Below are 16,683 nucleotides of genomic sequence, written 5' to 3'. Positions count from 1 at the left end.
TGTCATTTAAAACAACATGGATGGACTTGGAGGGTATTATGCTAAGTGAAATAAGTCAGACAGAGAAAGACAAATACTGTATGATGTCACTTATATGTCGAATCTAAAAAATAAAACAAACTAGTGAATGTAACAAGAAGGAAACAGACTCATAGATATAGGGAACAAACCAGTGGTTACCAATTGGTAGAGGGAAGGGGGAGGGGCAGTATAAGAGTAGGGGATTAAGAGGTACAACTTATGTATAAAGTAAGCTACAGGATATATTGTGTACATACAGCACAGGGAATATAGCCAATATTTTATGGAGTATAACTTTTAAAAATTTTGAATCACTGTAGTGTATATCCATAACTTACATAACATTGTGTGTCAGGTATACTTCAATAAAAAATTTTTCTGGTGAAAAAAACTTTTAAACCTAAGCAGGTATAAGATGTTAGAAACAGATTGTTTCACATAATGAACATTTACTTTTTATTATTTAAGAACAGAAGATGGACAAGTAGAGATAGTGAGTGGAGACTTAACTTTGAGAAGCTTGGCTCTGGAGGGGAGATAGAAAAATGGGAGTTAGAAGTAAAGCAATTTAAAAAGAAAAAAGTGTATAGTAGGAGAAATACAAAGATGTGTGGACTACAGGGAAGAAACCAATAGAGATAAAGATTTTAGCAGGGGGATTTTTGCAGTAACTAACTCCTGTAGCTGTAATACGTCTCCTGTCAAAAATGTGTTAGGTATCTGTGGCAGTGTATCATTTTCTTTAGGTTGTTGTAAATGTTTAAATAGTTTGGGGCTTCCCTGGTGGCTCCGTGGTTAAGAATCTGCCTGCCAATTCAGGGGACACGGGTTCCAGCCCTGGTGCGGGAAGATCCCACATGCCACGGAGCAACTAAGCCCTCAAGCCACAACTACTGAAGCCCGCGCGCGTAGGGCCTGTGCTCCGCAACAAGAGAAGCCACTGCAATGAGAAGCCCACACACCGCAACAAAGAGAACCCCCGCTCGCCACAGCTAGAGAAAGCCCGCGCGCAGCAACTAAGACCCAACACAGCCAAAAATAAATAAATAAATTTATTAAAAAAAATAGTTTGGAGACTGTTAGAAGTCTCAGACCCAGATAATATTGCCTTTCATAAAAACTCTTCCAGCTTATTTGTCTTTGACTAGGCAGAGAGGGAGAAAGAGCTAAAGGAGAGTGAGAATTGGGGGATGGCAGAAAAGATGAAGAGAGAGAAGCTACCTTATGAACTATGAGGACATTAGTCACTGAGGTTCTTAGCCTTGGGAGAGTATCATGACATCCAGTCATATAAATTCCTAATACCAATTTCTTTATCTTTTTCCCTAGGTTGGGGTTATGGCCAGTACTATGTTAAACTAGATGTTTAGTAATGATAATAAATTTGTATCGATACAGATGATGATCATAGTTTTCAAAGCATTAAGTTTATTATTCAATAAATATTTTTTGCATTTAAGGGAGGAAAAGACTGAACAGTTGTTGGACTGTAAACAAGAACTTGAGCAAATGGAAATAGAACTAAAAAGGCTGCAACAAGAGGTTTGTACCTGGAACTTTTATTATATAGGATCAATTGGAAATTGATTTTTCTCCTTATAATATATAACATTTGCCTTACTGCTTCCTGAGGTTTCATGAGATCCAATGACTTTTTCAGTGTTTCTCTCTTCAAAAATGCCACAACCAAAACTAGAAATCAAAACTAGAAAGGTCTTTGGAGTTTTCTTTTTTTTCTATTAGTTCTATTCAAACTTTGCTAAGATTCCAAGGAGACTCTTAGGACTGGCCCAGTTCCATGTTTCTCTTTTTTATGTATTGGCTTCTGTGGGCTTGGAAGCTGGAACACCTCTAGGTCTCTGCTGTCTGATGGTGCTTTATGTTAACCTTACATATGACAGAATGCTTTTTAATTTTTCACTGTTTCTACTAAATAAGATCCAAACTTTTACTTTTTTAAATACTATTTTTATTTTTCTAATGCTTTGTGTTTTTTCATCTTGAACCAAGACTGTTTAAGAATTTGCTTCTTTTAATTACTCTGTAATGTTTCGTTTTCATTTAGAGGTAGTACAAGAGGTCTTCTTTAACCCATAAATGGTAAGGATTGGGGTAAGGCTGGATAATTATTTCTTCTCCTTACTTCACCTAACCTGCCATTTTAAATTCAGGGAACATTTCACTTGTGGAATCATAAACTGGGAACTTTCTAGATGAATGAATCTAGGGATCATAATTTTTAGTTTTAGGTTTGCTGTTGCTGCTATTCCACTTCTTGGTAGCAGGATTTTTTTGTATTTGTGTTCCATCTAAAATCGTGGTTCTCAATCTTTTTGGTCTCAAGACCCTTCTTTACTCTTGAAGATTAATGAGGATTATTTAATGTGTATTCTCTTTACTGGAATTTACTATATTTGAAATCAAAACTAAGAATTTTAGAAGTATTTATTAATTCATTTAAAAATAATACTCAATCCACTCCATGTTAACATAAAAATTATATAGTAATTAACCATTATTTTCCAAAACAAAAAAAAAAATTAGAAGAATAGTAGTCTTTTATATTTTTGGCAAGTCTTCTTTAAATGCCTGGATTAATTGAAGACTACCAGATTCTCATATCTATTGAATATTTCTGCATTCAATCTGTTAAGATATCACATGCCATGTATGTAGCCTCTGGAAAACTCCACTGTCCCTTCATGAGAGAATGAGAGTGAAAACAGCAAGTACTGTCTTAGTATTATTATGAAAATAGTTTTGACCTCATGAATTCCCTGGAAGGGTTTCAGGGACCCACAGATTTCCCTGGATCGCACTTTGATTACTGCTACTCAAAGGATTACAAGAGGGCTTTAAAAAGGTTGAATTTTAATACTTATTTCAAATGGCGTAAAGATATGCACTAATCATATGCAAGTAATCATTCATGTGAAAGTATTAAAAACTCAGCATGGGCTTCCCTGGTGGCGCTGTGGTTGAGAGTCCGCCTGCCAATGCAGGGGACATGGGTTCGTGCCCCGGTCCGGGAAGATCCCACATGCCGCGGAGCGGCTAGACCCGTGAGCCATGGCCGCTGAGCCTGCGCGTCTGGAGCCTGCGCTCCGCAGCGGGAGAGGCCGCAACAATGAGAGGCCCGCGTACCGGAAAAACAAACAAACAACAAACAAAAAACTCAGCAGGATTTTGGTAACATGTCTGGATAGAAACATTATTTCTCTAAAGTAACTAATGATCAACTTTTGTAAGAGTTTACCTCTTCTGTGTTTTTACTATCTGGCATTTTAAAGTTAACTTTTCACCTTAAATTCATTGCAAATGGTTATGTTGAGGAGAGGTTTACTTACTTTAAAATATCCTGAATATTTTTTACATTCTTAATGGAGAACATTATATATAAAAGTGTTTATACAGCATATGCTTTTATTTTTGTATAGAAACATTTTTTTTAATTTTATTATTTTTTTTTAATATTCATTTATTTATTTCGCTGCACTGAGTATTAGTTGTGGCATGCAGGATCTTCATTGCCATGTGCAGGATCTTCATTGCTGCATTTGGGATCTTTAGTTGCAGCATGCGAACTCTTAGCTGCAGCATGTGGGATCTAGTTCTCTGACCAGGGATCAAACCCACTCCCCCTGCATTGGGAGCATGGAGTCTTAGCCACTGGACCACCAGGGAAGTCCCTAGAAACATATATGTTTAAAATGCATATTCTTGGTTTTAAAAAAGGCTTTTTTATCTCCCCATTTAAAAAAAATAATTAAGGTGTAATTTATATACCATTGAATTTACACTTTTTGCAGTCCATTGCCTTAACCACTTGGCCTCATCGTCCCACAAAAATGACACTTTTAAAGTACACAAGTCAGGGACTTCCCTGGTGGCGCAGTGGATAAGACTCTGCGCTCCCAATGCAGGGGGCCTGGGTTCAATCCCTGGTCAGGGAACTAGATCCCACACGCATGCCGCAACTAACAGTTTGCATGCCACAGCTAAGGACCTCATGTGCCGCAAGTAAGGAGCTGGTGAAATGCAACTAAGGAGCCCGCCTCCCACAATGAAGACCCGGTGCAAATAAATAAATAATTTTAAAATAATAATAATAAAGTACACAAGTCAGGGGCTTCCCTGGTAGTCCAGTGGTTAAGACTCTGGGCTTCCAATGCAGGGGACACGGGTTTGATCTCTGGTCAGGGAGCTAAGATCCTGCTGCCACAGGGCGCGGCCAAAAAAAACGTACACAAGTCATTGTTTTTTTGTGTGTTTTTTTGGTAAATTCTTCAAATTGTACAACCCAAGGATTATCAATTTGAAAATAGAAAATAATATTTTAAATGTTAATATGTGTTTATATTTAGAACATGAATTTGCTTTCGGATGCTCGTTCTGCAAGAATGTATCGAGATGAATTAGATGCGCTTCGGGAGAAGGCTGTCAGAGTTGATAAGCTTGAAAGTGAAGTTAGCAGATACAAAGAGAGGCTACATGATATTGAATTTTATAAGGCAAGAGTTGAGGTATGTTACGTAATTTAAACCATTCACAGTTCTTTTCTTTAGAAGTATTATGATTTTTCAAAATGCATTTAAAATGCACTTTAATAAATGTAAGGAACTCTGGAAACATTGAGCAAACTGTAAATAGCATCAGGTGTTTATTTTATGATAGATTAGCATATTGTTTAGACTTGTAAAAAGGGATTTCTGGATGCTATTCATTTTATTGAATTCTTTGGGGCTCTTCTTTCATTCCTTCATTTAGTATTACATGTAATGAACACTTTTGAAATCACAATAAAGTATATATCTCTACTAATTTCTAACTCGTTCCTAGAAGTGAGTGCGAAACACATTTCTGATTGCTGCTCAACTCAGAATACTAAATTAGGATCAATGAAGGGGAAATCAATATCTGTCTCCCTCCCTCTCTCTCTCTCTCTGCCCCTCCCCCCACCTCTCTCTCTCTCTCTCTCTCTCTCTCTCTCTCTCTCTCTCTCTCTCTCTCTCTCTCTCCCCCCCTCTCTCTCTCTCTCTTCCCTCCCACCCCCATTTGTCTTCTCCCTTTATATATATGTATGAACAAAGTAGAAAAAGCAATTTTTCTTAGTTAATGGTTGCAGTTCTGTGTTACATGATGTTGAGTTTGACAGCAAGAAATCTGAAAATCCTTGCTTCTTGGCATTCTTTTTTCCTTTCTCCATGATTTCTTCATTGTCTGTAAACAGAGGAGATTTTGGTCAGTTTTAATATGGGGATAAGAAAGAAGGAGTATGCTAAATCAGGAAATGAAAACATTATAAGAGAAAGTTAGAACTTAGCCTGAATGTTACCAGAAAATAGACCCAATAGAGTGCAAAGATAAGGTGTATATTTGTTCTTTGTCAATTGTTTAAATAGGCATATGCATGGCACTATTAAGGGATCCTCATGGATGCCACTGTTTTAATATACTTTCTCTTGACTTCAGCTTATAAACTGTAGGCTTAAACTTAGCAATGTAGATTTGTGAACATGTCTTCAAAACATACGTAGGAGTTTAAAGATGTTTATGTAAAATATTTATTGATAAAGCCTTGGTTTATGATTCTGTGAGTCTTAATTCAAGTCTTGGTATTTTACTCAAAAACCCCAAATTCTTCACTTTCAAGTAGAGAGAAACCTAAATCTATTTCAGTAAATTAATTAAGCCCTGATTCTATGGCGATTGGTGTCTTAAATATCTGGAAGACTACTTACACTGAGTTCTTTATCCTTGTGACTAAGGAATTTAAATATACCCTGACAATTTCATGTGAAATTATAGTAGTATTATTCATCCTAATGTAAGTCCTGAGTATTTTGTTTATATAATAACTTAAATTCTGGGAAATAAAATGAAACCAACTATGTTTCTGTTACTCAGTAGCTTTACTCTTGCATAGAACTGTTGATAAAGACCGCTTAATGTCTTACTTTATAATAAAGAATTTTTATGTTTCAGAGCTTTAAAGATTAACATATTAATGTATTTGTGACAAATAAAGCCTACTTGAAACGTTTACAGGAATTAAAAGAAGACAATCAAGTTTTATTAGAAACAAAAACCATGTTGGAAGACCAATTAGAAGGAACTCGAGCTCGTTCTGATAAATTACATGAATTAGAAAAAGAAAATTTACAACTGAAGGCTAAACTGCATGATATGGAAATGGTACGTATTATAAGATAGATTTATTACATGGCCTGTAAGTAAAAATTCTAAGATTTATCTGATTTCCCTATAGTGACAAGGTTGGTTAGTGTCCTTAAGGCCTTAGCAGAGAAGAGATAGCTAAATAAATTAGATGCTTCCAATTTTATATGAATTCAGAAGTAGTAGAAATTTCTGCTTTTGTTACAGAGGGGTATTATTTATTAATTTTGACTACTGCTTTTCAGAAAACCCTAATAAGCCGTTGTGCAGGCACTCCTTTAGAATATAGAAATACAACTATTTGCTAAAATTTATCATTGGGTCAGAAATCATTTGTTATATCATTAAAACAATATAATGACTATGAAGAGGTGTTTTCAGTGTCCTCAAAGATCACTATAAAAAGATGTCAGAGACCTGATCAGTTTAGTGACTGGCAGTAATAATTATAATTGATTACTAGCTTCAAATTGTGAAAATTTTAAGGAACTCACAATTTATCTCATTATACAGTTTCTGATAAATGAAAGTTATAAGTAATAAAATATTAGCTTGAAATTGTACTGTTTCTTAGCTTTCTTTTCTCTCCCTACTCCCTGCCAATAAAAAAGGAGCGTGATATGGATAGAAAAAAGATTGAAGAATTAATGGAAGAAAATATGACTTTGGAAATGGCACAGAAACAAAGTATGGACGAATCATTACATCTTGGCTGGGAGCTGGAACAAATATCCAGAACTAGTGAACTTTCTGAAGGTATTTCCAATACTCTTTTTTTATTTAAATGGATGAATGAATAAATGAAATTGTATTTATACTTACATTTCTGGATATTTCATTGCTGTTCTTTATTTTCCCTGGTTGGAGATGTCACAAAAGGCCACATATCTCTCTAGATAGAATTTCACAGAGTAATGTGTTAATTTCCATATGCCTGGGTCTGGTCCTTATCTTTGCATGTCTTACAACTCAACTTTGAGTGCAGTAGCAGATTCGATCAGTTAGGCACAATTTCATGTTCATATCACAGTAAACTGGGATATCAGTTTATTAATTTATTTTGAGAGATACAGCCATCTACTAAATAGAAAAGAAAAGTCATTAGCTGGTCACCATGTTCTTTGACTTTAGGCAAACCTAAATAGGAAATCAGAATGCAGTGGGAATATTCTTTGGTGAATATGTAGCCAGAATAAAGCAAGTTAAGGATCTTTATGGCTACTTTCATCAGTATGTTGGATTTTGGGATTATACCTACCATTTATACCCTGGAGGTAATGAAAGACCCCAGATAAATTTTTAACTTTTGGCTCTATTTCCCTAGGCTCCACATTAACTTGTCCTCTTTATTAAAGCTGGGGCACACACATACAATGTAGCTTTTTGTGTTAAAGCTTTGAGTTTGCTAATACTGCTATACAATACTTTATTGAAATTATACCCAGGTCACATTTATTTGAATTAGACTCGTTCCCTAATTCCTTAGTTACCCAGTATTTAGATTATTATTCCTGTTTTTCTTCCTTCAGCAGATATGTATTAAGCACCTACCATGTATAAAATATTATACCAGACCCTGAGGATATAGTGGTGAGGTAGACATACGGTCTGAAAGAGCTTATAACCTGGCGCTTAAAGAAGTTACTTCTACAGATGACTCATCGTATTTATTACTATTAGGCTTTTCCTCATTTTACTCTTGAGAACCTAATTCCAGATTCTGGCACCCCATGTAAATTGACTTCATAGTAAGTGATTATGTTCAGCTGAGAATGAATTTGCTGGGATGTGTTACTTAAAATATTTGTGGAACTTTTTTTACTGTATTCCATGTGAATTGAGTTACAAAGAAAACAATTCAGACTTAAATGTTTTCTACTACAACAGTTAAAATTACACTGTTAGGAGTTTTCTCACCTGTTAAGTGGGGATAATAATAGTAAGTACTATCTTACAGGGTTGTTGTGAGGGTTGAATTTGTTAATGAAGCCCTTTAGAACTGTGCCTAGTAAATAGTAAGCATTTGAGTGTTTTTTATTATTATTATCATTATATCACAGTTGTTTTGCAGGGGTCATAGAACATAAAATTCATTTAGTGTGGCATAGTTTTTTTTTTTAACTATACAAGGGACTTTCTAGAAAATTTGCAAACTCTGGAAAAAGATAAAGAAGGAAATCAGTCACTAATAATTCTTGCCTTTTACATTTCACAAAATTTGCTTCTAGAATTTTCCTACACAGGGTTATTTTTTATATCATCAGATCAGTGTGTATATACAATTAAGATTCCTTTTTTCATCTAAGAATATAACGTAGACAATCTTCCATGTTAAAAATGTGTCGTAAGTATCCTTTTAAAGTCTTTGTAGTCTGACTGGAAGCTTCCTCAAAGCATGTAGTATTGAAAGCTTTATTAAGGCATATGTTTTGTAGCCTGATCTTGTTTAATTGAAATGCATGACCTCAAATCATGCAATTAGAGTTGTACTTAAGAAGACTTGGACAGCTAACGGAATTTATAAAAAGTCAATGACTACCTAGTATACTAGCTTTTAATAAAAGATTAACAATGTGCTGACTAGAACAAAAGCTTGAAATAAGAATTGAGGCTTTCTTTACTTAAAATCTAGGAGATATTTTACTCTACCTCATTTTTAAAAGAATGTGTGACTTGTGTGGCTACATGTTTGTGTGTGTGTGTTTCTTTGCTTTTTATAATGGAGGATTTCAAATGTATACAAAAGTAGACAGACCCAGAAGTTCCCTCCTGTATTTCTGTTTATTTCCCTTCCTGAAGTCTAGGATTTCAAAATAAATTCTAAGTGTCATATTTCATTTGTAAATCCTAATATTTTTATATCATCAAAATATTTAATGAGTCTGTTATAGGGTTATTAAAAATAATTATTTTTGGCTTACTGGAGAGCATCATTTACAGAAGTCGAAACTCAGTTTTCTTATTTTAAAAAATAGAATGCTGAAAGCTACTTAGAAAGATGATTTCTGTTGGCAGAATGGACTGCATGTTGCTGTTTATATGTAATTAGCCGGGATTCTTCATTTAGAGAAAGACTTTTTCGAAGTGACCAGTGTATAGTACTGTCTTGCCTTTCTCAGAATCAGATTAGGATTTTTTTCCCCCTCAAACTGTTTTCCTTTATCTTTGAAAGTGTGACGTAGGATATGCTTTATACTTCTTATTTGAGTCACACAGTGACTCTATTAGATACACAGGGTAATAACTATATTTTGTCAAAGTAACCTAAGAGTCATTGAGGTTAAAGTTAATTTCTCATGGAACTGGAACTGAAAGTCTAGTCACTTCAGTCTAAATTTTGTACTTTTTTTTTTCACTAGAATGCTTATGGATGCATTAGAAATTCAATATTTACCTGTATTTTATATCTCTTTTCTTATTGTGTCTATCTTGCATAACTTTATAAATTTTTTATAAAGTTAAGGACCAGGTGATTTAGTGTATTTACACTAAATATTTTAAATAGTGAAGAGTAAACATAGTTTTACCAGTGACGTATTTTTCAATATTATAGCACCACAGAAATCCTTGGGCCATGAGGTAAATGAATTGACATCAAGTAGGTTGTTGAAGTTGGAGATGGAAAATCAGAGTTTGACAAAAACTGTAGAAGAGCTTCGGAGTACTATGGATTCTACAGAAGGCACCACTTCCAAAATCCTGAAAATTGAAAAAGAAAATCAAAGACTAAGTAAGAAGGTAAATAAAAATTAATATTTAATGTGATGTAAAAAAGTATATGTAAAAGTATAAATAAATAGCACTGAGATAGAACATTTATTTTCCAACTTTTAGTGTACCCTCAATATTATTTTAACTTATTATATAAAATTTCAAACTTACATAAATGTGAAGTGAATGAACTCATTCAGCTCTAGACTCATTCATTCAGCTTCAATAATTATTAACTTATAGCCAGTCTTACTTCTACCCTTGGTACTCTCCTAACAGCCACTAGATGATTTTGAAGTAAATCCTAGATGTCGTACTATTTCACCAATAAATATCTCAGTATAAATCTCTAAAAAGTAAGGAATTTTTTTTAAAAAAGAACAGTGACATTATCACACTTAAAAAATCATAGTTTTGGGCCAGCATTTAAATTTTTCCAAATCTATTAAGATTTTTAAAAAATATTTTATTTGAATATGAATCCAAATAAGATCAGTACATTCAATCAGTTGATGGGTCCCTTAAGTCTTTTTTAGTCTATAGATTGACTCTTCTTTCCTAGCAATTTTTCTGTTGAAGAAACCTCAAACAGGGGGCACATGTCTGGTTGTCTCTCTTTCTGTGATGTTAGTTGTCATAGAAAATCATTTGCTTAGATCCCTGAATTAATCAGAGGTTACAAAATCTTGATATTATATCATCCCTTCTTAATTTGGTAGCTGGAGTATTTCTATAAGAAAAAACTTTTCTTTTTAAAAACTATTGGTTTAAAAAAAAAAACACCACTGGTTACTCTGAGAACAGCTCTTAGGGGTAAAGTAGGATGAATGTTTGATTCTTTACCTTTATTTACCAGTTTCCTAGTAATGAATCAGTTCTCTCATATCCTGCTGAGATAGTTAATGAGTGAGTTTGTTGTTTGTTTTAGTGTTGTTATGAACTCATGGATTTAAAAATATGTAAAGCATTTTAATACACTGTATTTATTTTTCTTACTCTCCCAACTCTTTAAGCTGCTTCCTGAATCCTTATGACATGACCTTAGCACTCCTGGAGAGCTTCCTTGCTTTCTACCATGACAAAGTGTTCTCTTAAACATTTCCTGCCTCAGTCCTGAAAACAGCCATTTCTCCAAAAAGCGCTTGTTCCTTTTAGTGGGAAGTGGTATTTAGAGACCACAATTTAGGGATTATGAAACTTGAATTTTAACTAGACTTTGAAAAGAAATACAAGTGTACCTTTTTTTTTATTGCATTTTACTTCACTTCACAGATAATTGTGGTTTTTACAGCTTGAAAGTTTAAGGCAACCCTGCTTCAGACAAATCTATCAGAACCATTTTTCTAACAGCATTTGCTTATTACTTCATGTCTCTGTGTCACATTTTGGTAATTTTCACAATATTTCAAACTCTTTCATTGTTATTGTATTTGTTATGGTGATGTCTAATCAGTGATCTTTGATGTTAGTATTGTAATTGTCTGAGGGCGCCACAGACTGCACCCATGTAAGATAGTGAACTTAACCCATAAATGGTGTGTGTGTTCTGACTTCTCCACTGACTGGTGAGTCCCCCATCTCTCTCCTTCTCCTTGGCCCTCCATATTCCCTGAGACAAACAATATTGAAATTAGGCCAGTTAATAACCTACAGTGGCCTCTGTGTTCAAGTGAAAGGAAGTGTTGCACGTCTCTCACTTTAAATCAAAAGCTAGAAATGATTAAGCTTAGTGAAGAAGGCGTGTTGAAAGCCAAGACAGGCTGAGAGATAGGCCTCCTGCACCAGTTAGCCAAGTTGTGCGTTCAAAGAAAAAGTTCTTGAAGGGAATTAGAAGTGCTACTCCAGTGAATATATGAATGATAAGAAAGTGAAAGAGCATTATTGCTGATATGGAGAAAGTTTTAGTAGTCTGGATAGAAGACATGCCAGCCACAAAATTCCCTTAAGCCAAAGCCTAATCCAGAGCAATGCCCTCTCTTTGATTCTTTGAAGGCTGAGAGAGGTGAGGAAGCTTCAGAAGAAAAGTTTGAACCTTGCAGAGGTTGGTTTGTGAGATTGAAGGAAAGAAGCTGTCTGCATAACATAAAAGTACAACAGGAAGCAGCAAGTGCTGATGTAGAAGCTGTATTTAATTATCCAGAATATCTAGTTAATATAATTAATTAAGGTGGCTACACTAAACAGTAGATTTTCAGCGTAGTCACAACAGCCTTCTATTGGAAGAAGATGCCGTCTAAGACTTCCATAGCTAGATAGGGTAAGTCAGTGCCTAGGTTCAAAGCTTCAGAGAACAGCCTGACTCTCTTGGTAAGGGGCTAATGCAGCTGGTGGCTCGAAATTGAAGTCAGTGCTCATTTACCATTCCAGAAATCCTAGGGCCCTTAAGAATTCTGTTTAATCTACTTTCCCTGTGCTCTCTCAGTGGAACAACAAAGGCTGGGTGACAGCACGTCTGTTTATAATATGATTTACTGACTATTCTAAGCCCACTTTTGAGACCTTACTGCTCAAACAAAAATTTCTTTCAAAATACTGCCGATCATTGACAATGCACCTGTTCACCTAAGAGCTCTGGTGTGGACTTAAAATGAGATTCATGTTTCCATGCCCACTAAGACAACATCCATTCTGTCACACACGGATCAAGGAGTAAGTTCGACTTTCAAGTCTTATTCTTTAAGAAATATATTTTGTAAGGCTATAGGTGCCATAGAAGGTGATCCCTCTGATGGATCTGGGCAAAGTCAATTGAAAACATTCTGGAAAGGATTCACCATTCTAGATGCCATTAAGAACATTTGCGATTCATGGGAAGAGGTCAAAGTAACAACATTAATAGGAGTTTGAAAGAAGTTGATTTTGACCCTCATGGATGACTTGGAGGGGTTCAGGACTTCAGTGGAGGAAGTTTTGCAGATGTGGAGGAAATAGCAAAAGAACCAGAATCAGAAATGGAGCCTGAAGATGTGACTGAATTGCTGCACTCTCATGATAGAACTTTAATAGATTAGGAGTTGCTTCTTATGTGTTAGCAAAGAAAGTGGTTTCTTGAGATGGAATCTACTGGTGAAGATGCTGTGAAGATAGTTGAAATGATAACAAAGGACTTAGAATATTACATAAAGTTGATAAAGCAGTGGCAATGTTTAAGAGAAGTGACTCCAATTTTGAAAAATATTCTGATGCTGTTAAATGGCATTGCATGCTACAGAGAAATCATTCATGAAAGGAAGAGTCAATCAACACATAAGAAATTGCAGTCACCCCAACCTTCAGCAACTACTACGCTGGTCAGTCAGCAACCATCAACGACTAGGCAAGACCCTCCACCAGCAAAAAGATTATGATTTGCTGAAGGCTCAGATGATGGTTAACATTTTTAGCAGTAAAGTATTTGAAGGTGTGTACATTGGTTTTTTAGGCATAATGTTATTGCACACTTAATAAACTACAGTGTAGTGTAAACACAGCTTTTATATGCACTGGGAAACCGTAAAATTCATGTGACTCTTTTTTTTTTTTTTGCGGTACGCGGGCCTCTCACTGTTGTGGCCTCTCCCGTTGCGGAGCACAGGCTCAGCGGCCATGGCTCACAGGCCCAGCCGCTCCGCGGCATGTGGGATCTTCCCGGACCGGGGCACGAACCCGTGTCCTCTGCATCGGCAGGCGGACTCTCAACCACTGTGCCACCAGGGAAGCCCTCATGTGACTCATTTAATTGCGGTATTTGCTTTATTGCAGTGGTCTGGATCCAAACCTGCAATATCTCTAAGATATTCTGTTTTCCAATTGTGGGACAGTTAGACCAAGTAATTTATTTTTGCATATCTTTCTGCCCATACACACACACACACACACACACACACACACACACACACACTATACATAAATAGAAATCATATTATAAAAGCATACCTGATATTTTTATTATGAACCCCTCCCATCACATATACTCTCTAAAATGTGCTTTCACTTTTGTTTCCTGTTCTTGGTCACTGTGAACAATACTGTAATAAATATTCTTATACATGTGTCCTTATGAATTAATTTTTATTTCTATTTGTAGTCAGCCATGTCTAGTTTTTCCTTCGATGGATCCTGGGTTTCTAGACTCGGTTATGAAAATCCCTCTAATTTTTAGACCAGTAGTTTTGAACAGGTATGCCTCAGAATCACTTTCAGGAATTGTTAAGGTACAGATTGCTGAGCTCTATGCCCAGGGCTTGTCACTTGGTAGGTCTGGGGTGGGGGCTAAGAATTCTCATTTCCAACAAGTTCCTAGGGGATGCTCATTCTGCTGTTTTGGAGCCATGCCCTGAGAACTACTGCCTTTGATAATGCAGGTAGACTAGACTCCTTGATTTTCTTGCAAGATTTTTACTCTCTTAAAATGTTTTTGCATCATCTTTAGTTCATTAACCAAATAATCTTAATAAGTATTTCACAATAAATATAGTGTTAAAGTAAGAGTGGCCATTTAGAATTTGGAACAGTTTTATTTTTGTTGTCACTATAATTGGATCTGGAAATTTGATTTTGAAATTAGCTTTAAAGTCTAATTAGTAAATTCTTATGATTCCAGGAATTTTTGATCAATTCATTGTATATCTTTTGTAAGCTGAATGTTTCACTTGAATTCCATAACACAACAGATGCATTTAATTAAATAACTACTATCCATATATTTCAATCAATAATGGGAGAACCAGATTAGTTATTAATAGCTTAAAGTTTCCTGATTGTATAAATTAATGTTGAATTGAGTTATTGGATTAGATTTGTGACTTGATGCTTTTGATATATTATTTCTTAGCGTTCCTTACTATTAATATAAGGATTTAAGTAATATTTAAACTTGAAGTGGAGTATTTTACATACCCAAATCTTCTTTATATTTTTTATTACCTGGTTTGAATATGTTATATAATGGGAAATCAATAGGTTGGTATATTTTGAAGTTGAATTTGCTTTTTCATATTTATTAACCTCATACTTTATTATATCTTTAAAATGTGTAATTCATAATAAATTTAAACGTATAATTTATTTGCTGGAGTTTTGTTCAGACCTTATTTTTCTCTGGTAGTCTCCTTTTTTCTTTCTCTTTTCTTTTTATTTTAATCCAAGTCCCTTCTTGTTTCCTCATTTTCTCATCTTTTCCTTCTTGAGCGCTGAAATTCCTTGACTAATTAAAATTTCACTTTACAAATCCATTCAAGCCAAGAGAGTTTTCAATAAGATTTGTACATTCTTCATATGGCATGTGTGTATGTATTTAGTTATGTTTGTGTTTAGAAGTAGAACTTTGCTCTCACAGATGCAGAGGATAAGAAAGATAGTCATGTTCTGTACATTTTATACAGCTGCTAAAATTAGCTTGGAATGTTATCAATACTTGAATTTTTCTATGAAATTCTTAAATTTCTATGAAATTCTTAAATTCTTAAATTTCTATGAAATTCTTAAATTTGAGTATTAAAACTGTGTTCTATCCTTTATTCAATGATTAGCTTTTGTTTTTACATGTTTCCACTATTGTGAAATATTTAATGATATATTGTTTTGTGGTTTCTTTTTCTCCAGGTTGAAATTCTTGAAAATGAGATTATTCAAGAAAAGCAAAGTCTTCAGAATTGTCAGAATTTAAGCAAGGATCTAATGAAGGAGAAAGCTCAGCTTGAAAAAACAATTGAAACACTTAGAGAAAATTCAGAGAGACAGGTTCTTAAATTTCCTATTAAGCAACATATTTTAAAATTTATTAACACAAGTTATTTTAAAGCTTGTGCAAAATGTTCATAATAACGTTAAATGGAAATATTTTAGAATTTTTTAGATTTTAACATAACTATGGTTTTAACTTATTTTCTGTCCCATACATTTTAGGAAAGTTGAAGGGAAAGCTTAGAATTTTTTAAATTGCCAGTGTGCTTAATAATTATCTGGTATAAAATTTTGTGGTACCTGTGTTTGAATTGCTTTCAAGTGTCAGTGGAATAGAACTGCAGATTTTAAAGTCCCTGAATGAAGTTGGGGTGAAATGCAGCTCTACTCTGATCCCACTAAGGAGGGACAAGTGGTCGCAGCACATATCTTGGATATTTTCATACTTGCTTTCAAGTGTTTATTGGTTATTCTCATTTTATGCTTGAGGAAACTGAGAATTGAATAGATTAAGTGACTGGCTGTTTTAAATTTTCTAATTTTTAGAAATAAAATGGGGACTTACCTGACAGGCCAGTGGTTAGGACTTTGCGCTTACACTGCAGGGGTCATGGGTTTGATCCCTGGTCAGGGAACTGAGATCCCACACCCTGCATGCTGCACGGTGTGGCCAAAAAGGAAAAAAAAAAAGCAGTCAAATGATTTGTTTTGTATTATCTAGGTATAGTCCTCAGGCCACCTATAAAAATACAGATTTCCATAGAGCTACAGAAGAAAAATTCTAGAGCTAAGTATGAATCTCTACTTTTCCAAGGTTCTCGGGACTGTTTTACACACCGGATTTTAAGAAACATTACAGTAGGCCATGGTATAAATTGGATGGACTAGTTTTAAAATGTACCAGAGATTTTGTTATTTTGATGTTTCAAAATTAGAATTCTTTTAGGGAATAAATACACACAAATACACACCAATATACATGCACATAGAGCAAATAGTGTATTTACTGAGGACTCACTGTGTATATGCATTGCGAAATCTATTGAATGAACGTAAAAGCTTGTATCTTCAAGAAGATATGTATGTACATTTCACCTATACTCATATTTG

At 34.7% G+C, this 16,683-nt stretch overlaps 1 protein-coding gene across 3 annotated transcripts in view; it reads left to right on the top strand.

Moving 5' to 3' along the window:
* The window catches only part of CCDC88A (coiled-coil domain containing 88A), a gene marked incomplete at its 3' end in the record, with an annotated part of 125,958 nt that overhangs the window by 68,386 nt on the left and 40,889 nt on the right, over positions 1–16,683 (top strand). For all 3 annotated transcript variants that reach the window (XM_082852272.1, XM_082852271.1, XM_082852273.1), the window contains exons 9-14: positions 1,482–1,563; positions 4,386–4,544; positions 6,070–6,216; positions 6,810–6,954; positions 9,752–9,936; positions 15,493–15,630. In XM_082852272.1, coding sequence (XP_082708398.1) covers positions 1,482–1,563; positions 4,386–4,544; positions 6,070–6,216; positions 6,810–6,954; positions 9,752–9,936; positions 15,493–15,630 — 856 coding nt within the window. The remainder of the gene's footprint in view (positions 1–1,481; positions 1,564–4,385; positions 4,545–6,069; positions 6,217–6,809; positions 6,955–9,751; positions 9,937–15,492; positions 15,631–16,683) is intronic.

This window comes from Leucopleurus acutus (assembly GCF_964270905.1).
Source record: "Leucopleurus acutus genome assembly, chromosome: 12".
Classification (NCBI taxonomy): domain Eukaryota; kingdom Metazoa; phylum Chordata; class Mammalia; order Artiodactyla; family Delphinidae; genus Leucopleurus; species Leucopleurus acutus.
This window is presented reverse-complemented; position numbering and strand designations above follow the sequence as displayed.